The 23,819-nt window shown below is 32.1% G+C and overlaps 2 protein-coding genes across 2 annotated transcripts in view; one reads left to right on the plus strand and one right to left on the minus strand.

Annotated features, from left to right (window-relative positions):
* LOC129800054 (protein PAT1 homolog 1) lies at positions 1-22,225 on the minus strand. Its single transcript, XM_055844423.1, has 6 exons — positions 22,019-22,225; positions 21,484-21,700; positions 16,412-16,968; positions 15,581-15,907; positions 8,973-10,031; positions 1-1,164 (listed from the first exon to the last, which is right to left on the minus strand). Exons 1-6 carry the CDS (start codon positions 22,055-22,057, stop codon positions 898-900), a joined length of 2,466 nt encoding a protein of 821 aa, XP_055700398.1. The 5' UTR covers positions 22,058-22,225; the 3' UTR covers positions 1-897.
* Positions 22,225-23,819, plus strand: part of LOC129800062 (xylulose kinase) — a 14,474-nt gene continuing 12,879 nt past the window's right edge. Inside the window, exon 1 of the mRNA XM_055844436.1 lies at positions 22,225-22,462. Coding sequence (XP_055700411.1) covers positions 22,409-22,462 — 54 coding nt within the window. The 5' untranslated portion in view covers positions 22,225-22,408. The remainder of the gene's footprint in view (positions 22,463-23,819) is intronic.

Below are 23,819 nucleotides of genomic sequence, written 5' to 3' on the forward strand. Positions count from 1 at the left end.
TTTTTGAAAGTCAGAAAATTAAATTTTAATAATAATTTTTGAAATATAAAAACCAGCTGTAGACAAGTGTTTTTTTCTGCTTTTCATGTTTTTTTTCTTTACTTCTTCTAAGATTAAAATTACAAAATAAAAGAAAATGAAGATGCTGAATGTCTGCTTCTTTTTTTCTCACTTATTTGTTAATTATTTATTCATTAACTACAACAGAAGGTAATAAGAATTAACTTATGACAGAGCAAAAAAGAAAATTTATATCCTAATTTACAGAATTGATAATTTCCTCTTGTTGCATGTGACAAAATTTATAAAAAATATCTGTTTTTTGTTTCTATTTTTGTTTTATCCATTAAGTCATACTTTATGTTGCGTGTGTTACTACAAAAATAAAAAATAGAAGCGAGGAAATAAAATTATTTTGGGGAAGGATGGATAAATTTGTAATGGAGTATGGTGTATAAAATATTACAGCTCAATATTTTTTTTCTTTTCACAATCTCACAATGGATTTTCCAACAACGTGAGACACAACAATCAACGTGAGATTGGTCCAAAATAGGAAGAAATTACTAAATAAAATTTGCACAGAATATAATTATTTTTTTAATATTTGATTTCTTTGTTGTTTTCTCTCTTTCCTAAAATTCACAATTAAATAATTTTGGTTGATAATTTTATTTTTTTTTTAGGAAATTTCAAATGTAATAAAAGAGAAAATTTCAAGAAACATAATCTCTTTAACTCTTATTTAGAGAAATTTTTCAACGCTTTTGTGTGTTTTTTTTATGCACAATCAGCTGATTTCCCGAGTCGGAAAAATTTTGAAGGAACAAAAAACAATTAAAAAAATATATAGACTTGTTGAAAAGGTTCGTTAGGGGGGGGGATAAAAGAAGGAATTTACTTAAATTCAACCTGCGATAGAACTGTTGTCAGTGGCTGTGATTCAATTTCGGGAAATCTCCTCAGATGATTGAGTAGAATTTGTAAAATTTCTTTGTCTAAACTCTGCTCGGATTCTGCATTTGGCTGCTTGGCAGCGCACGCAGTCAGCGTCACCAGGAATTGCCTCCAGGCCATCCCATCATTGCTGGCTGGCTCATTATCATCCATTTGAAATATCGTCTCCACCCTAAGCATCATCGCAATTATCGACAGCATACCAAACTGCAAACGGAAAACATTAAAATGCTCCACTGAACATTTCACCTTTAACCCTCTCCCAAGCTTCCCAAATCCAATAATTCAATATTTTCAGCACTTTTCTTCATTATTTTGAATCGGTAGAGGGGCCATTTGAAGTCAAAACTTTCCATTTACAATTTTAGGTTAATTCGAAAAGTTTTAGGTTATGTTGAACCTAACCTCAAATCCAAGACATATTTGATGTTTCAGAATCTATATCTAGAGCAATTTTTCAGCAAAAGCCATGACAAAAACCTAATGTAGCACAAAATTCCTTTTTATTTGATGAAGAGATCGTATTTGAATTTTAGGTTATGAATTACCAAGAATAACCTAACCTCAAAAAGGAATTTCATTTTATAGCAAGAAGTTCTCAAGTTCGATGTAACACGTAATCTTCTTCAAATTTATTCAATATTTTTCTGTTTTTTCTTCATACGGGATATTTCTCATAGGTTAGAATTTTTATGATTGAAGATTGATTAAGTAAATTTTTTATCGGGCTTAAATTTAATCAAAATATTCTCTAAATAGTTAAAGTAAACTTCTGAACTTCCTTTGAAAATTGAACTTACGCCCAGCTTAGTCATAAAACTCTTAAGATTGCGCTTAAAAACACGCACAACTCAACCATAAACCGTAAAACCATAAACCATAAAACGGATAAGTTTGCGCTTGAAAATACGCACAGTTCAAACATAAAACTACTAAGTTTGCCATTAAAAATACGCATAGCTCAATCATAAAACGGTAAATGCCCTTAAAATCACGCACAGCTCAATCACAAAACGGTAAATGCGCTTAAAATCACGCACAGCTCAATCATAAACGGATAAAAATGCGCTTAAAATTACACACAGCTCAATCATAAAACACTTAAGATTGCGCTTAAAATAACGCACAGCTCAATCAAAAAACGGTTGAAATTGCGCTTAAAAACAGGCACAGTTCAGTTATAAAACGGTTAAGCATGCGCTTTTTTATTGCAATCTTAATCGTTTTATGATTGAGATGTGCGTATTTTTAAGCGCATCTACCGTTTTACGATTGAACTCTGTGTGATTTTAAGTGCATTTACCGTTTTATGATTGAGCTGTATGTGATTGTAAGCGCATTTACCGTTTTATGATTGAGCTGTGTGTGATTTTAAGTGCATTTACCGTTTTATGATTGAGCTGTGCGTGATTGTAAGCGCATTTACCGTTTTAAAATTGAGCTGTGTATGATTTTAAGCGCATTTACCGTTTTATGATTGAGCTCTGCGTGATTTTAAGCGCTTTCACCGTTTTATGATTGAGCTGTGCGTGATTTTAAGCGCATTCACCGTTTTATGATTGAGCTGTATGTGATTGTAAGCGCATTTACCGTTTTAAAATTGAGCTGTGTGTGATTTTAAGTGCATTTACCGTTTTATGATTGAGCTGTGCGTGATTGTAAGCGCATTTACCGTTTTAAAATTGAGCTGTGTATGATTTTAAGCGCATTTACCGTTTTATGATTGAGCTCTGCGTGATTTTAAGCGCTTTCACCGTTTTATGATTGAGCTGTGCGTGATTTAAAGCGCATTCACCGTTTTATGATTGAGCTGTATGTGATTGTAAGCGCATTTACCGTTTTAAAATTGAGCTGTGTGTGATTTTAAGTGCATTTACCGTTTTATGATTGAGCTGTGCGTGATTGTAAGCGCATTTACCGTTTTAAAATTGAGCTGTGTATGATTTTAAGCGCATTTACCGTTTTATGATTGAGCTGTGCGTGATTTTAAGCGCATTCACCGTTTTATGATTGAGCTGTGCGTGATTTTAAGCGCATTCACCGTTTTATGATTGAGCTGTGCGTGATTTTAAGCGCATTCACCGTTTTATGATTGAGCTGTGCGTGATTTAAAGCGCATTCACCGTTTTATGATTGAGCTGTGCGTGATTGTAAGCGCATTTACCGTTTTATGATTGAGCTGTGTGTGATTTTAAGTGCATTTACCGTTTTATGATTGAGCTGTGCGTGATTGTAAGCGCATTTAGCGTTTTAAAATTGAGCTGTGTATGATTTTAAGCGCATTTACCGTTTTATGATTGAGCTCTGCGTGATTTTAAGCGCTTTCACCGTTTTATGATTGAGCTGTGCGTGATTTTAAGCGCATTCACCGTTTTATGATTGAGCTGTGCGTGATTTTAAGCGCATTCACCGTTTTATGATTGAGCTGTGCGTGATTTTAAGCGCATTCACCGTTTTATGATTGAGCTGTGCGTGATTTAAAGCGCAATCTTAACCGTTTTAAGATTAAGCTATGCGTGTTTTTAACCGCAATATTAACCATTTTATGATTGAATTGTTTCTTGTTTTAAGCTGAATCAGAACTGTTTTATACATCATCTGTAACAGCGTAATTTCAATCGTTTTATATGTGGCCAGTGCGAGTGCGAGTTTAACTAAATTAAAGGTCAGAGCATTTTAAACAGAAGTACTGCGAGGTTGGAACACTTAAGCGGCTAACGCGGCGAAGACCATTTTACGCAATATCTCAATCGTTTCACATTAATTACGTGCGATTTTAATCGACACCTTATAGCAAAAATCGAATAATAATTTTAAGATTTATTATAAAAATAAAAAATATTCCATGCTTTTGCAATATAGAATATGGTTGATTTTTATTCTGAGGTTGAAATTTATAAATTGCATGTATTTTATAAGATATTGTTGCATTTATATGACGACTTTTCTTGATCTTGGAGTACTTATTAAACAGGAATTAATCGAAATTTTTCAAATTGGCATTTCCACAAATAAAGAAATAGCAATATTATTTTAACACATTACTTAAGAATATTTTACGGTTTTATTGTATTTAATTGATTATAATGTCCAACGCACAATAATTTTTTGTTTAGTAAATATGTTTTTGACATTTCAATGAGAGTGAGTGAGATCTAGATCTAATCATTTCGCTCATTCTCCCGGGAAATTTTGAAAACATGTTTACAAACAAAAGTTATTGTGTATTGGTCATAAATCAATTTAAATAAATCTGTAAAAAAAAACTAGAATTCTTAAACACTAGTGATACAGTTCCACTTTTGAGTTCATTGGTTTAGTGAAAATGTAGTTTAATTATGTTAAAAGAAAATAAAAGTAAAAACTGTCTTGTCATGGAATGTAGCATTCAATATTACTGATTACACTTTTTAATTTACTCCAAACAAAATTCAGAGGGTTCTTACGAGAAACTTAAACACTTAATTTAAGATCAAGTATATTGCCTCAAAAATAACAAAATTTCCTTTCAAATAAAATAAGTATAGAAAAACCTTTATATGTCGGGTCAAATCCATTGCGGATTCGGGTTGAGAAAAACCCAAAAACCCGACCCGTGCAGGGCTCTACTTTAAACCTTATGTATTCAGAAAGGAAAAGCCTTCAAAAAATGTCTTTCCCCGGAAATACAATTCCCGAATTGTAGGTAAATTTCCGCCAAATTAACTTATCTGAGAGAATTTTATTATCTTCTTCGTGTAATTTTTTTTGGCAATTTGTCTTATCGGTAAATTTTCACCGTAAAACCTACACTGAGAGAAATCCGAAAAAGTTAAAATAACATTCCGGAAATGTTAATTTTACCCTGCAGTATTGATCCGAAATCGGTGTAAATATTACCCTTTTTAGGTGTATTGGGGGTTAAAGTTACCCTTTTATCATGTTGATTTAGCCCTCAAAAGGTGTAAAATTAACATTAAAAAATGTTGATATATTTTTACACCTAAAAAGTGTTAAAGTTATGAGGAAAAAAAGTTAATCGCACCCTCTTTTTTTCTCAGTGTACATTGAGAAATTAATGGATCTTAAACTACCTATCAATTTCAACTAAATCCTAAACTAAAGTTTCTAATATGTTACTAAACGTTTCCCTTCCTGGAAAAGCGGAATTGTCGGTACAAATCGTCATGTAAACTATTCAAAGTCCCATCCATTTTAACTGTGACACGGCAATTACACGTGCAGAGTGTCACAATGTTTACTGCCAGCCAGAGCCTCCTCTTCCTCATCCTCCTTTGCCCCACATCGACCCTCCGCAACTCATCCCATTTACCAAAGAACACTTCAAAATAGCAATTTTACCATCATGTGCAACACTTGACCACTTGTACTAATTAACATTGCAATATTTAATAACAATGCTTCACCAATTCCACTCAACAAGCAAATACTTGCTTTCTCTCTCGTTTACCCAAACTACAAAATGTGCATTTATTGATTTTGGAGGTTCTGGTGCATTGGTGGACTGAATAATAGCCAAAATGCGGAGAGGAATACACTTAGAATTATCTGGCGTATCGCACGGATTATCCACTCTTATTGACTTCAAATCCTACTCCCATAAAATGCTCTGAACACTTCCCCCAAACTGAATATAATCGCCACTGTTTGAGGACTTTTGTGTGGTTGTTTGCGAAGTAGAATGAATATTTGAGTATTAGGATTGCCGGGATATCTCTCTGTTAAAATTTCCGCGATAAATATGGGAATCAAATTGCCTGTTACAATATGCTCAAATTAATATGATGACGTTACAATTCCTGTCCTGCAAACGAGCAGGTTTGAGCATTCAATTTAGACTCTTTAAACAATACTCGCGATAATTGTTTGGCTATAGTTGCAGTCCTAAAGGAAATTTGATCTTTTTTTTCATTTTTCACCACTGAATTAGATATTCTGAGCGAAATTCTTATCCATTTTTGATATTTTTTGCCATTTTGGAAAGGTATTGAATTTATAAACAATATTTTTTAAATAAAAACTAAGAAACCATATTTTTTTTTAAAAAATATTTCAGAATAAAGCATTTTTAGCTTTTTTTCTACCTTTTTTTTCTTTATATTTTTAAAAATCACAGCCTAGTTTTTTTGGCACTTTGTACACGTTTCTTTTGGATATCGTATAACTTTGAAAAATAAAAATAAAAAATGCATTGAAGAAATTAGATCCAGTAATTTTTAAAGGCTCGCTTAAAAAGATCTATTAAATACTCTAACCAGACCACTTCCATTTCAAGGTTAGATATTCTCGAGCAAGGCTTAAATAGATCGCTAAACCATTAAGATACTGGATCTAAATCTAACCATCTTCTTGAATATAAACCATAATAAACTTAAAGGGGTAGCAAAGCATCCCACGCTTTGCGGAATATTCGAACTCGTGACACAGACGCTGCCCCTCAAAAGTACTTTCGCATCATTTACCGTTTACCGATCCACAACTGATTTATTAAACAGGATGAATCACTCAAAAGATCGCCGGAAATATCTTAGGAGCAATACAATTGATTTTTTGATAAAAATTACTCATCGGTTATGAATCGGTTCATTACCGATCCAAAACCGATTGGAATCGGTCCAGGCTTGTTAAGAATTCCAAGACCTTTCCAATGAGCTCAAACATGACCTCATGCAGTTGAGGAATACCCTCTTCAGATACTTTTTAACCTCTGACCTTGAAAAAACATATTTTTTAATTTAATTTTTATATTAATAAATTTATTAAGTTTTTTTTCACTTGCATTTTTTTATCTTTCGTGGAATGTTTCAGAAATTGATCACTAAAAACGAGGAAAAATTGAAAATATTGAATTGAAAAAAATCGAAATCGAAAAAAAGATTTTTTTGTTTACTTTGTAAAATAAAATTTTAACGAAACATCTCTTAAATTTCGTGAAAAAAAAATTATTTTTTAAATATTTGAAATATGATTTAAAAAAAATAAAGAATTCGTGACTCAGTAATTTTAAAAAATTATTCCCTGTATAATTTTTGTAAAATACAAATCCAAAATCGAAGAAAGGGATTTTTTATTCTTTGTCGAGTAATTTTTCATGAAGCATTTCTTATCTTTCGTGATATATTTCGATTCTTTCAAATCTCTCAAATTTTTTTTTATAAAAAAATTCCATGTCCTAAATTTTTAAAAATTATTTCCTAAATTTTTTTTTGCAAAATATGAATTCAAAGTCGAAAAGATTATTTTTTGCATTTTATAGAGTAACTTTCCGTGAAATTAACTTTTTGTGAAATATTTTTATGATTTTCTGAAACATATTAAAATTAAAAGTATTTTGGAAAAAGCTATCCATATCTCCATGTCTTTCTTAACCTTTTTTAATTATTTCCAAATTTTTGTAAAATATAAATCCAAAATCGAAAAAGAGAATTTTATTATTTTGTCGAGTAACTTTTCGTGAAATCTTTCATGTTGTATTTTATTATTTCAAAACATTTTTTATTAAAAAAATGCGCTTCTCAATATTTTTTTTAAAATTATTGCCAAAATAATTTTTGTAAAATATGTAAATCCAAAATCGAAAAATATATTATACTTTATCGAGTAACTTTTCATAAAATATTTCTCATCTGTCGTGGAATATTTCAAAGATTTTATGAAGCATATTAAAAATATTTTTGGAAAACAATCCATGTCTCAATTTTTTTTGATATTTTTCCTAAGTAATTTTTGTAAAATATAAATCGAAAATCGAAAAGGGGATTTTTAGGATTTTTATGATTCTCTCGAGTAACTTTTTGTGAAATAAGGGAAGAGCACCAACAATCGGCAGTGTTCCTCGGATCGTCAGATTAATACCACATTGTTGCTCCAAATTAAATGATCTTTTAAAAATTATTAGCTACTTTTCTCCATTTAACTCCCACAAGAATACAGTGCATTAGTGTAGATTTAATTTATAAAACCAATTTTCCGTGAGACACCTCATTAAATTCCTGACGATCCGAGGTACAGAGTTCAAGTTTGCAATTACACATTTTTTTTTTATTAATTTATTATAAAAATTAAAAATTCAAAAGCACAGATATAGTTAAATGGATCACCAATATACCGAATAGCATACACAAAAATACCAAACAGTATTTTAAGGCTTATATTTTCAACTAAAGATCGAACATGTCTCTTAACATTCCGATCCAGGGTACTCTTCCCTTATTTCATGTAATTTCACATAAAATATTTCTTATTTTTCGTGGAATATTTCAATGATTTTTTTTTAAATTATCATTTTTTTAATCATGTCTAAATAATTTGTAAAATTGTAAAGTGTGGATCTGCAAAACTGAAGGTGGGCAGGTCGTTCCTGGGACCATCTACTTGCGGGTCTGGTGGGATGGTCGTGGAGCGGAGCCTCCCTGATGCATTTTCTTTTTTTTTCATAGGCAATATTTTTTTTTTGTTTTTTCTCTGCGTTTTTTTTTCCAAATGGCTTGTACTTCGAAAAGCATTGTTGATGAATAAATTTATCTATCTATCTATCTATCTATTTTTTATCATTATTTTCTAAATAATTTCCGTAAATTATCAACCCAAAATCGAAAAAAGACTTTTCGAATTATGTCAAGTAACTTCTTTTCATGAAACATTTCTTATCTTTCGTCAAATATTTCAATTTTTTATTAAAGTATTTGAAATATTCTTTTTATAAAAAGAAATCCGAGACCGAATATTTTTAAAAATAATTTTCTAAATATTTTTTTTTTGGAAAATATAATTTCAAAATCGTAAAAAGATATTTTTAAAATTTGGTGAGTAATATTTCGTGAAATATTTCTTATCTTTCATGAAATATTTCAATTTTGAAAGTGCTAAAAATACTTTTTTTATTTTAAAAAAAAAACCGTATATTAATAATTTTTAAAAATTATTTTCTAAATACTTTTTAAATTTTTTTTCAAATATTAAAAAATTGTAAAATATAATCCCAAAACCGAAATAAAAGGATTTTTCGTACTTACCTTATTTCCAAAAATATAATTAAGTTTCTTGTTAGCCGCCAGAATGGCCCTTGGAACTGTGATGAAGTCACTCAATTTCGCCACAATCAGATGATTTTTGAACTCCGTGAAGAGCCCCAGGAGCGTCCCATCTGCATCGTCCCTGTCCTTTTTGGCGATAATGGGAAGGACCGCGAAGATTGCCTGCCACACTTGCCACTTGTGCTCTTCGTCCACCAGATGGGGCATCGAACGCTTCAGTAGTGTCTTCCCCTTCCTCACATTCATCATTCCCATCACTTTGTCCACACTCAGACCCGCCACGAGCTGCGGCAGGAGCTCTTCCAGTTTCTCCGGTTCCGGATATTTCTCATCAATTGCCTCCAGTGCCGCCTGACGACTCTTTCCTCCCTCATCCTCCCCCGCTGCCGCCCCCTCGGCCTCCAGTTGCTCCAGGGCCTGCTTCTTCTCACGCTCCTTCTTGGCCTTGAGCACCACGGCCGTGGCAATGGCAATGGGATCCTTGAGATCCTCAATCTTCAGCACAATCTTGTACAGAGACTCAATGTGCAGCAACATCTGGCGGGATTTCTTCTGTGTGGACAGCTCAATGCTCGGATTCAGCTGATACCCCGTGTCCGGCCCCATAATGTCCATATCAATGATCTTCCTGGGTGCCGTTACACTTCCACACTGAAGCTTCCCCAGGCTATTTTCAAACTGAAGCGGTGTATATGTCCTCGGAGTCATCTCCTTGTCCCCCCCGCCGCCCCCTTTCCCCGAATCCTGATGATTCTTCTTGTCCCTATCGTGATTCCTCTGATTCGTCCCATTCTTCCCCATCGATATCAGCACCAGCTGAGCATGACCCTTGGGCTGTGTCAACGGATGATTCAACTGATTGTCCCGATGAGCCTTACTCTCACGCTCACGCTTCATCCTCCGTTCCTTGTACACCGTGTAGTAATAGTCATCGATGTAGGGCGTCTCTGTGTTCAACTGCAGCAATTGTATCCCTATCAGCCATTGTTTATTTCGTTGACTCATTAAATTTGCATATTCATCGTACTCCTCCAAATTCTGCCAAAAATGAAATAATACACAAAAACAATAAAATCAACCCACATTTCCCACGCATTTCAACTCAATTTCATTTACAAATTCTTCTTCATTCACAACATCCCCCATTGCCGCTGCGATTTAGTTTGGATTTTGATTTTAGCAAAACACTGCAGTATTTGATTTGCTAAACAAAGAATTTTATCAAGCTGAAACTTGTTTGGCAAAAACACCAAAAGAGACTGAGAAAATCTAACTGGACCTCTAGCTGCAAAGAATATCACTTACTTTACAGATCTGTCCCAGAAATTCTTACGCAGTGAAAGATTTCAAACACTTGACCGTTACATTTAATCTTTGAATTCAAATTTAAAATTTTACCGGACAGAAGAAAATTTAGGAGTAAAGCTGTCTACACATTAGACAAATTATTGAAATAATAGCATTTCAAAGTGACATTCAAAAGAAACTTCAATATTGAAGCGAATATTGAAACCAACATTTCAATAATTGCCTATACACTGAACAAATCGATTTCAATAATAAAAATTCAATATTAAAAACACCAGTCTAGTCAGGGATTCACAGATCTTCTGGGATTTTCTTCCGTATTTTGTCAAGAACACCCAAAAATACCAAAGTTGGTCAGAAGATTTCTCCAGCTTCCTCCAGAATCCCAGATCTTCTGGGATTTATTTGAATATTTTGTCATAAACCCATCAGATACGTTCGGTGGTCAGAGGATTCCTGGAGCTTCCTGAAGTATATTATGTCAAAAACACTTCCGATTGAAAACAAAAGCCAAATAGAATTAATAACTTGAATTCTCACAGACTTTCAGGATCATGCTTCGTATCATACCGTAGGAGAGTTTACCATCGCGAGCAAAAGGACTAGATGGCCACAACCACAAACCTTTGTTCCCTCTGTAGGATTCCAATTCGTATCATAAAATTACACTTATATGAATTGCTTTGGGCATAATGAACAAGAAAATCCCAGAAGGTCTGGAATTTCCTAGAGGAAGCTCCAGGAATTCTCTGACCACAGAATGTATCTGAATTATTTTGGGCATAATATTGAAGAAAATCCCAGAAGTTCTGAGATTTTCTGGACGAAGCAGGTGATTAGTGCTGACCAAGTTGGGTTCTTGAGGAAACTGAATAAAATATATAACCAAATTCCCAGAATCTTTGATTTTCTGAAGGAAGCAGGAGAGATGTGTCTTGATTTGGATGTGTTTTTGATCTTGGATGTGTTTTCATTTATGAACAAGGAAAATCCGACAGTTCTGTGATGTTCTGAAGGAAGAAGATTCCTGACCATTAAAAAAAATTTAAGGAAATATCAAATCAATTTGATATTTAGAATTTCTTTGAAATTTTATTTCAATGTGACTTTGAAATTTTTTATTGACATAATTTAGCCTAGTTTGTAGCCATTCAAAATAATGAAATAAAATATTGAATAACATGTTCCATATTGAAACAAATATTTCACTCTGGACAATTTTCTTCAATATTGAAACGTTTATGTCAATAAATCTTTGCAATGTGGAGGCAATCCTTGTCAATATTTGATATTGAAAAGAAATATTTCAATAAATTATGTCTAATGTATAGCCATCTTTAGGGCTGAAGCACATTGACCGTCAAACTTTTACTGTCAACCTTACAATTCTTAAAAAAATTAACCTTAAATTCTTATAGCTTATTAAAAAAATGGAAATAAAATAAAAGTTTAGAAAATCAATTATTTTTGTCTAAAGTTTCACGGATTTGATAAAACTAGATAGGGGAGCTCGGGGCAGAATTAGCCATTAAATGATTTTTTTCTTTGCTTATTATTTTTGAAAAAAATGGCTTCAAGTCTGAAACCAACATCAAAATCAAGATCAAGAAAATTTCAAGATTTTGGTATTCTGAAATAAAAAAAATAAGATCAAGATGTCATCTGTCAAATGTCTGTCAAAATATTATACAGTAGAGTTCTTCAAATTTGAATATTTGTGAGTTATAGATGACATTTCTCACTCGTCAAATTTGAACAATATTTTCAAAAATGTAACGGAATTCATGTGAAATGCACTTTCCCTAAATTAAGAAAAATAACTTTAGAGAATATATCAATGTTATTTATTTTGAAATAAATGGAATTTGTTACGGAAGTTAATATAGGGTCGGAGGAACGTCTGTTCGCCAGGGAACCCCTATTGACATTTTTGTCAAAATGTTGAAAATTATTTAATGTATCTAGTAAAATATAAGTAATATAATGTTTTTTCTGTAATATATTTTTTACTATAAACAGAGATGTTCAAATTTCGTATCAAAAATGGTACAGAGTAGGGTGTCAATAGGTGCTGACACGAGTTCTTAAAGTGTCAATAGACGTTCCTTTCACCCTAGGGTGGAATCACCACTTCTCGCCACGTATATTGCTGCTACGTATAGAGTCGAAAAACACTGATTTTTTGTTTTGAATGTTTGAGCATTTTTTAGAGGAATATTTTAAGCAAGTGGATCGAATCCAATATTTTTTACCAAATATAGTAAAGGTCATTAAACTTTTATCGAACAAAATTTGATTTTTGAATAAGTAATTTGCCTATTAAACATTTAATTACATTCGGCGAATACATAAAATTTGTATTTAGTTAGTTAATATTTCATTTTATATTATTTTTATATAAAAATGAGCCATGGCGGAAAGTGGTAATATTCTAAAATTGATTCACCACCTGTCGCCATAGCTTTTCAATAGGCGACGCTAACTTCACTTCATAGATTCTCAGTTGTCAAATCTGCTTTACTTACTTTCTGCAATAGTCTAATAATTTGATTTCTCAAATAAAAGTGAAGAAAAATCATTTAAAGTGAGTAATAATAAGGTGATCATGAGGAAAAAGAAATACTGAATGTATTCTTTGCAAATTATTGCTCAAAATAATCGAGTTTGAACTTTTCCAAGTGGGTGGCGAGAAGTGGTTACAAAACTGGCGGAAAGTGGTAAAAAGTGGCTACGAAGTGGTTATTTTTGCATTGTTAATAAAAACCAGTTTTTTAGGTACTCCCGCCGCGTTAAATTGTAGGACAATTGTTTTGACGAATCTAGAGTCAATATATTTAAGGAGCTTTGTGTCAAATTTGAGTTATCTGATAATAAGATGTCAAAAGTTATAATACAATTAATTTCACTTTTTCCTAAAGGTGGCGATAAGTGGTTACTCCACCCTAATACCAAAATATTGAGGAAACACCAGTGAAAAATGCTTCTAATTCAGACTTCACGCAAAACTTTCTTCGCATAATCTCAGAAAAATTGTTTTCGCAAAATTGTCTCGCGTCGAGACAATTTTATCCATTTCGGTGTCCGAGAACCGTTTGCTCAACGCAATTCTTTACCAATTGTTCCTCTAATTGTTGAGAGTAATTGAAGAATTAAAATTACTAAAAATCCATTCCCGATAGTAATTCGTATGATGTATAATACCATGGTAAGGAATGGGTTAAAGATAGAGTCCGGCCATATGGATATAGTAAGGGTCGGGGTACAGTGGATTGAAGTAGGGACGGATGGGACCCATTATATTAGTAAGATCTCGATCTCAGATACAATATATGCTAAAATTTCATCGAAATCCCTTCATAAACACCGAAAATGCAGACTGGTCAAGACATTTTTGACTATAGCTCGGGTCAGGGAACATCGAGGGAGGAGTGCGACCCACCGTTGGAAAGGTCTCGACTTCAGCTACAACATACTAAAATTTAAAGTGAAAGCATCGTCTAGTTTTCAAAATACTCGAAATCCGTACTACTACCATTGTTTTTAAAACTTCATCAGTTCCAAGTAATTGTCCGCGATTAAGAGACCTCGAATTTTCTTTTTATTAAGAATAAAAATAGTTCAGTAGAACAGCTAATGTTCAGTATTTAACTAAATACTAAAGAAAGTAATAATTCTTTATTACCTAGATTACAGGTACAAGAGCAAACATTAAAAAAATCCTAAATCAACTGCAGATGCTTTTAAGAATTGCAATAAAAATGAATTAATATTATAAACGAAATAAAGAAGCACTGGCCATTTATGAGGAGGGCGGGTCACGAAAGTCGGAAAGTCAATATCTCGTACCCTTTGGCCTTTGTAACACGATTTAACCGATTTCACGGTCAATATAACTCTTCCCTAATGGCTGAAATGGCTGAAACATGTCAACCGATAATTTCTAATAAAACAATGAACTAAGAAAAATTATATTTTAAATCAAGCGTAATATTATAAATGTTCTATAAGAACTTAAAAATTTTAACTTAAGAAAACTAACTTAAAAAATATTTCCATTTGTATCAAGTTTTATATATATATATTAATTTATTCATTTTTATTTGATACAAATGGTAGCAGAAACCGGTTAACGTTAACCGTGTAAAGATTAAATAAAAGCTTGAAAAATCAGTTTTTAAAATATATTTTGTTTCATTTTATTTGGAAGCAAAATAAATTTATGTTAAAAAATCTGTTCTTTGCTTTCAAGTCTGAAGAAGCTTATATATCTAGATCGCTCACGACATTTGTAAGGTTTATTTTTGGGAAATTGAAGTGTTTTTGTCGTTACTCTTTAAGTGGTAATAAATTGTACTATTTAAAACAAAGGCAAATTTGAATCCAATCTGTTTTAAAGTAATTATTAATTTTTAATCAAAATTCAATAAAGAAATATTTTCGCAATTTCGGACAAAAATTGAGATGGTTTGTGTATCGGCTTAAATCGGTTCTGGACGTATTTTTAGAATGATTAGAATCATTGCAAAATGCTCTGACTCGTAAGAATACTGCAGTTCAGCTGAAAAGTATTAAACCATTGCACTGCTTTATTCAGCCAAACAATCAATCTAAAACCAATTTTTGGGGAATATTTTCGAAGTAACAAGTTCAAACGTTCTGAACAGCTAGGATACTTTTTTGTTTACTTAAATTAAAATAGATTCAATTTCGAAATTCGAATCACCTTTTCCACACACTTTGCGTATGTCTATCTCATTCTTGCGGATTCTTCTTCTTCTTTTAAACATCACAAGAAATTCAATTTAGCTTAATCGAATTTAGTATGCGAAAGAATGAGATAGACATATGCAAAACGTGTGAGAAAGGAATGTGAAGTTTGATTTCATGAAATTTTCTCGATCTAAAAGGTGTGCCGGAGCCATTAGGACTTCCAGAAAATTTTCCTCGGGATTTTTAAAAGAACTTATTACAATAAAAAAAATGGGCAAATTGAAAAAAATTAATTTTTAAAATTCAGCTTGATATAAAAAAAAAATAAAATTGAGCAATAAAATAAATAAAATTGAAATTCTTAATAATTTTTATTTTTTTCTATTTAATTAATTTTCATTAATTTTTATTAAATTGATAAAATCCCTTGTAAAGCGAAAGTCCTTTCTTAAAGTGATTTTCCCATTGAGTAAATTCCCTTTTAAGTTATTCCTCGGGGTCCATTAAAATGGATGTCAAAATGCAATGTATATAAATGTTCTTAGTTAGATGCATAACATGACACTTACCAAATTTCCATCCCTCTGATGTTGCTGCTGCTGCTTGAAACGATGCTGCTGGTGATTGTGATTGCTGTTCTTGTTGCCATTCATTTGGTTCTGATGATAAGAATTGTTGCCAGCATCGAAGTTGTTTAAGCGATTGAAGTGAAGCATCGGATGATTCTGTTGAATTTCCTGCACTAATCTCTTATTGTATTGATTCACACTTAAGGATGGATTGCTTTGCATTTGCGGAACCGGAGGCGGTGTTGGAAACGGCGGACCATTGAGAAGGGGATTTATCCTGCCAGGCTGACCCGGCATCGGTCGTACGCCCCCAAAATTTGTGTGCATCTGCAAGGAAAATTCATATCTCTTTTTCTCTCTTTCTTTCTAATTAATAAACACAAACTCTGTGTTTATTTTCCTTGTACTGTTCCACTTCAATGCTCAATTCGCGATTGCAAAAAAAACAGCCCAATCAGATAGCAAACACTGAGAAAAAGAGGGTGCGATTAACTTTTTTTCCTCATAACTTTAACACTTTTTTGGTGTAAAAATATATCAACATTTTTAGTGTTAATTTTACACCTTTTTAAGGGTAAAATTACAATTAAAAAGTGTAACTTTAACCCCTAATACACCTAAAAAGGGTAATATTTACACCGATTTCGGATCAATACTGCAGGGTAAAATTAACATTTCCGGAATGTTATTTTAACTTTTTCGGATTTCTCTCAGTGAAGTGTTATCTGAATGAAAACAATGGCTTTCCTTGAGAGCTTCTTTCTGCTTTCTGTATCTCTTTTGCACTGTAAAGTCCCATAAAGAATAAATAAATAAAAGAATGGTACTCACGGGGAGGTTGTTGAAGGGCATCTGGGGCATGGTGACGGGCGGCGGCATGGGGCGCTGCATCGGCGGGGCGCCCATGGAAGTCATGAGATGCATGAGGGGCGGGAAGTCGCCGGGTGGCCTGAAGGGAGGCGGAGGTTGTTTGGACATGGACTGAAGGGGATTGAAGAGGGGAGGCGGCGGTCCCTGATGGGACTGAGACATGGGGGACGGAAGGAGGCCCGGCGGTGGCATTAGGGGCCGGCAGTTGATTGGCGGCGGTGGCTCTGGGGCATAGTGGAGCGGAGCACCGAGGGCTTCGCTGGATCGGGATGCCTTGCGGATGCTGCGCTCGATGTCCTCGACTGTGAACATCTTGAGGGGCGATGGGGATGCATTGTTGAGCACTTGTGCTTTAGGCGCTTTCGACGTGTCCTTGGACAAGGCATTGTACGGATCCTCGCGCTTTCTGTGATCCACCGGTGATGACCACACGCTCGAATCCAACTTCAGGGGCAGTTCAGGCTCATCCAGATTCTCCACGAAGCAATCGTCCAGAGACATCCGAGACAGATTGATTTCTGTAAGGGAAAATTCATTTTTGGACTCCTACCATTTCAGAGTAATTTTAAGCCACGCCCCTTCTACAGAAAGGACAAGCTACATTTTATGAATTTCAATATTAATAATATCATTCTAAAATACATTCCATTAAAAGCGCTCTATTTCTTCAAGATATAGAAAAAAATATCGAACATCCCTTTTATTAAATATAAACCACGCCCCCTTCGGGATAAATTACAATACAATTTGTAATCATTTTCTTTTAATTTTCAATTAAATTATTCAAGGCACTCATAGAAAAGTCATTCGCTAATTCAACGTTGAAAAGTTTTCACATACTTATATTATTAAAATAAATTAAAAAATTATGCATATATTCTTAAAATAAAAAATAAGCCACGCCCCTTGTAATTTGGAATTCTGCAATACATTCAAGGAATTACGCATCAGCCACTTAAATTTTGGAAAAAGTTACAAACGTTTTTTTAGTTTAAAAAAATTTTAAGACACGCCCCCTTCGTAAGAAATTTAATCAGAAACCAACATTTCCATTTGATAATTTATAATTTCCTATAAATAATGGAATTCTACAATAAATACAAAAAGCACACCAGTTTTAAAATTTTGAAGTTTCTGGAAGGTTCCCCTTTATAAAATGTAAGCCACGCCTACCTCTAGAGACATGCACATAAATTTAAAATTGATATTTCACAGTTTACAATATTTTATATTGAAATCCTACAGAGTACTTCTGGAAAAGATTACTCTCCACGTATTAATTCCAAGGAAAGATTTTGAGTGTCTTTTAATAAAATATAAGCCACACCCACTTTTAGAAAAAATACATTTCAATTTGTAAACGATTTTTAATACTTTTTAATGCAATAATAGAAGAAACTTCAAGTAGAACTCCTCAAATTTTCCAAACTTCTAAAATTAGAAGCTACACTCCACAAAAATTTGCAAATAATTTTTAAAATAAAATTTTCTATTTTTTAATATTTTTATTAATGATATTTTACAACAACTCTCAAAATAGCTTTACCATATGAATTTTTGATTAAAAAATATCAAGGTTCACCATTAAGCCACGATCTCAAAAAACCTTGTTGCAGAAAACACAAACTAGTTAATACGGACCGTTTTAAAAATTAATTTTAAAAAAAAACTTCAATTGAAAAATTGAAAATAAATACAAAAGGTGACTTAAAATATTTAAAAAAAAAACACACAGCTTATGTCTGATTTCTTCTAATAGAGCTCTCTAAAAAAATTCTTGTTCATTATATAAAAATATTATCAAAAGCATTATTAAAATGTTTCTTAAATATAATATTAAGTGCATAAGAATGCTTGTAAAAGTTGCAAATGGAATGACAAAAAAATTAACATTTTTAAAAGCAATTTTACAAAAAACTGTTGAAGAATACTTGATGGAAAAAAAGTACTACAAGATCTCTTTTATAAAACAGAACAAATACTTATGATTTTTTTATGAAATAAGTATTTCACGAAAGATTATTCAATGGCGCTGGCATGCCTTTTCAATAAATAAAATTCAATCGATTGAAATTTCACCTCTTGCTCTTTCAAACTAAGATAAGATATGTTTATCTTTTTCTATGTTTTCTCTCTTTGTAAAAAACGTTTTAACAATCTGATCGAAATATATTTTGCGAGACTTTGTTAAAAACATATTTCAAAATTGTTTGTCAAAAACATGTTTCACAAAAATTTACTAAAAATTTGTTTCACAGAAGTTTGTTAGAAACATGTTTCATAAAAGTTTATTAAAAACATTCATTTTACAAGTTTGTTTTTCTGAAATACCCAAGCGATCCAACCAATGCTAATCGTTTTCAATTGAGCTGAAAACATGTATTTTCAGCTAAATTCTGCTAACTTTAAAACGATACTCGCGAGGTAGTGTCATTTCCATATATTTAGTTAGCACTTTTTGTTTGAAAACTGCTGACCGATCAGCATATTTTTCCTGATCGACTCGGTAAATATATGATGAAAACCCTGCCTTTTTCTGCTAACTGCGCTCTCTGGGACATTTTAAACAAACATTATTCACATGTTTGTAAGAAACATGCTTCACAAAAGTTTTTAAAAAGCATGTTTCACAGTTTGTTGAAAACACTTTGTACAAGTTTATAAGAAACATGTTTCACTAAAATTTGGTAAAAAATATTCTTTTACAAATTTGATAGAAATCATGTTTTACTAAAATTTACTAGAAAAAATATTCACAGCTTTCCATGAATCTTTTTACAACAGTCTGAAATATATTTTGCCAAAAATTTGCTAAAAACATGAATAAAGATTTTTTTAGAAAAATGCTTAACAAATTTTTTTACATAACTTTTGTTTAAAAGTTTGTTCGAAACATGTTTCACTAAAGTTTGCTAAAAACATTTTTTTACAAAAGTTTCAAGGGTTTGTTAAAAATATGTCTCAGTAAAAAACTAATAAAAATTTTTTACAAAAGATTGTTAAAAGTATAGTTTTAACAAATTTGTTAGGAACAGATTCTCAAATTTGGTAAGAACGTTTTTTTTTTAATAAAAATTAGTAAGAAACATGCTTCATAAAACTTTGTTAAAAGCATGTTTCACAAATTGTTTTAAAACCTTTTTTTAAATTTGCTAAAAATGTTTTTAACAAAAGCTTGTTAAAAGTATTCTGTACAAGTTTTTAACTAACATGTTTTCCAAAACTTTAAAAAAAAACATATTTTACAAGTTTATTAAAAATATGTTTTACTAAAGTTTCTAAAGATTATTTTTTTAAATAAAAATTTGTAAAAAAATGCGCTTCACAAAAGTGTATTAAATGCATGTTTCGCAGTTTATTAAAAATACTTTTAACACGATTGTTAGAAACATGTTTCCAAATCATTTGATAAAATCACGCTTAAGTGAAATTTATTTAAAAACGGTTTTCACAAAAGCTTGTTAATTTTTTTTAAATATTTAGAATTTTTATAACACATTTTCAAAGCATTTTTTACTAGTTTATTAGAAACATGGTTTACAAAATTTCATTAATAACATTTTATAAAAAAAAATCAAAAAATTGTTAAAAATATTTTTTAACAAGTTTCTTAGAAACATGTTTTAAGGTCGGATGAACGTCTGTTCGACAGGGAACCCCTATTGACACTTTTGTCAAAATGTTGAAAATTACTAAATGTATCTAGTAAAATATAAGTAATATAACGTTTTACTATAAACAAATATGTTCAAATTTCATATCCTAAGTACAGAGTAGGATGTCAATAGGTGCTGACACGAGGTCTTAAGGTGTTAATAGACGTTCCTTTCACCCTACTAAAGTTTGATAAGAACTTTTTTTTTTAATAAAAGTTTGTGGGAAACATGCTTCATGGAAGTTTGTTAAAAACATGTTTGTACAATTTTAGAAAAACATGCTTTAAAAACGTTTCTGAAAACACATTTCAGAAAAATTTGATAAAAATATCTTTCACAATTTTCTTAAATGCATTTTGTACAAGTTCGTAAAAAAACATGTTTCAGAAAAATTTTCTAAAAACGTATTTCACAGTTTGTTAAAAAAATTGAAACATGTTTCAAAAAACCGTTCAATAAAAACATATTTCAGTAAAATTCATTAAAAATGTTTCACAATTTCAGAAAAGTTTGTAGAAAGGTATATAATAAAATAAGGAACTTACTTCAAAAACTTTGCTAAAAACATGTTTTGCAGTTTGTTAAAAACATTTTTTGCACAAGTTTGATAAAAACATGTTTCACTAAAGTTTGGTAAAAACATGGTAAAAAGCTTCACAAAAATTTGTCAAAAAACATGTTTACGCAATTTGTTGAAAACATTTTGTACAAAGTTTGTATGAAACACGTTTCACAAACATTTTCTAAAAACATTTTTCCGAAAAATGTACTAAAAGCGTGATTAAAAAAACATTTTTTTACAAGTTTGTAAAAAGCAGCTTCATTAAAATTTGTTAAAAGAATGTTTCGAAGTTTATAAGAAATATTTTTAAAAGAAAATCTAAAAATATGTTTCCCAGAAATGTGTTAAAAAAAATATTTAATTTTTTGTAATCCTGTTTAACATGTTTTCTAAATGATTTCTTTTTTACAAAAGTTTGATAACATTTCCCCAAAAATTTGCTAAAGAAAATTGAATTTCAATTGAAAATTGAAATTGAAAGAAAATATGTTTCACAAATGTTTCTAAAACATTTTTTACTAAAGTTTGTTAAAACATTCTTTACAAAACTTGATAGAAACATTGTTTAAAAAATGTTTCTACCTTAAAAAAGGATTTAGCCAGGAAGGAATAAACCCAAGGAATCTTATTAAAATCATGTTAGACAAAATTATTTATTAAAATGCAAGTTATTAATAATATTTCTAGAAGTTCTCTTTAAAAAAATAAACAGTATATCCTTGTTTATTATTTATAATATCTCAGAAGTTTCGATAAACACGTTCCTTTCTGCCAGATATTTAATACATAGAGAATTTATTATTTTGTTTACTTACCCAAATCAGCACCATATTTGTTCCTGGAAGTGCTCTGACCTCGAGTTGGGGTCTTTCCGGACGCCCCATCGCCCTTCTTCAGTTCATCCTCGAGCTTCACGAGATTCTCATGAATCCCCTCCCAGTCCCCGTTGATTGCCGATCCGAAGGTCTCATCGTTTAAGGCATCATACTCCAGCTCCTCGTCATCCAAGCAGCCCCCGAGATCATCATCCGGCTGCAACAACAAAAGAGCCCCCCATCAATTTCTGGTCCACTCCGGAAACACGATCAATCACTCAAATTGCAAACTATTCCCGAATGGGAGCACTTTTCCCACTCGATAGGACTCTAAAGGCTCTCTGAGTCATCCCCAAGGCTCCCCCAAGTATTTACATAACACTCTGCGGGTTAAATAAACGCAGAAAACGTGGAAATTCCGAGTAGCTGTGACCTTTCCTCTGTCATCCACCCAAAACAGATGCCCTTTCCTCAGCTTCCACCAGCCTCCAGGGCCCCATTTTCACCCCCAGCCAGTGCCCATCATCCCCCTTACCGGCAATGAGATGTCGAACCCAAAAAATGAATCTGCCATCAGTAGAAAAACTTAATTTCTATTGTAATTTCACTAAATGTCATAATAAATTATTTTTTGACTTTTATCGCCATCTTTTTGAGAGGGAAATTTTCGGGTGATGTGTCAAAAAATATCCCACTTGCGGGATTATTGCTCTACCCCCCACCACTTTCCCGATTCGCGACTGTCAAATTAGCTGTCATGTAAATAAAAACAATAAAAATTCAGTAACCTTCTTCGCGGTTGTTGATAAGCTATTATCGTCGCAATTAGCGATAATCCACCGCCGAGTGCAAACTTAATCATTCCTCACCCAAGTGCTCTCCCAACTTTGTGCCTTTATAGTGAAAATATACAAGTGTTTAAGCCATGGTTTCCCAGGAAAATCAAACTTATCTTGGATTTGACCTCAGCACACAGAAAGTAATGTATTTTCTCATTTTTTAACTATCATTTTTGGGCGATTGTTGTTAATTTCTGCTTCAACATTGCACCCACTTTCATCTGCCGCAAAAGGTGTCCGAGAAATTCCAGGGCGATGAACGGAAAATTGAGTAAATTAATGTTTGTGTGGGAGTGCTGAGTTTGCAATTTTGGTTTTCTGGTTTGAATTTGCAAAAGTTCCTTTAATTTTCCTCATTTTTCGCGAAAGATTTGGTCTTGAAGTAATCCTTGAAAAGCCGCTTGTTTACATAATAATCGCAATTTCCAAGTAATGTCATTATCGTCAAGAGATAATTCAATGAAATAATTAGTTTGATTTGGTTTTAATTGCCCTGCCCCACAGTAAATTTCCTTTAAAATGTTCTATTCACGTTTAAAGATTTTATCCGGTGTTTGTTAAAAGATCTGCTAAGGTTTTAACCTAGAAATCAGTGTTTACTCAGTTTTACTTCCTATGCTCAGGCCAGATTCGCTAGATGTTCCTTTTCAACACTACTGAACGTAATTCTGGTATGGCTAAGAAATTATAGTTAGCAATGTAAGGTTATGTTGAGCATAACCTGCAAAAAACGCTACCTGGGAAGCGCAGAATTCTATATCTAGAAGGGACTGGAAAGCTTAATTTAATAATTTTTTACAAAGTTATACAATTATTTTGACCAATCCATCCATTTTTCTGTCAAATTAAAATATAAATGTTATTGAAATTATTTTAAATATTTTCTAAGTAAAAAAAATATATAAACTAAATATAATATATATAAATTGCGCAAGGATAAAAAATTAAGATTTGGAATTCTCGAGAAAAAATCCGTTACAGGCTGTAACAATGAGGTTATTTACATGGTAAAAAATTTCGGCACATAGTGTTCCAAAAATTAGCTCGTCCACAGACACTATAATTTTTGGCACAATCTTGTTCATTTGAAAATTTTCGGAATAAATTTGTACCTTCTAGGAGAAACAAAAAGATACCCAATATTAGTAACAAATTTGTTCCAAAAAAAAAATAGCTCGTCTAGTATAAAATCGTATCCTTTCTCTCACACTCAGTCATCCGTCACCAACGAAACAAGGATGACGCCAAATCTGTGGCAATTTTCGTGCTACATTGTTTCACTTTTTTAATTCGAGATTCCCTTCCCCTCCTGCTGCCAGCATTCACATATGATTTCGTCATGCATGCGTCTGTATAAAACACTCTTAAGTTGATTCTTATTTGATGTTCCTTATGAACTTTCGCCATCGAAATCTATCTCGACTGAAGTATAGTCCTTAACTATAAGACGAAAGCCTTTACACGAATTTGTTCCCGACAGTGGGAACAAAAAGATTC

The sequence above is a fragment of the Phlebotomus papatasi genome, chromosome 1 (genome assembly GCF_024763615.1).
Source record: "Phlebotomus papatasi isolate M1 chromosome 1, Ppap_2.1, whole genome shotgun sequence".
NCBI lineage: Eukaryota > Metazoa > Arthropoda > Insecta > Diptera > Psychodidae > Phlebotomus > Phlebotomus papatasi.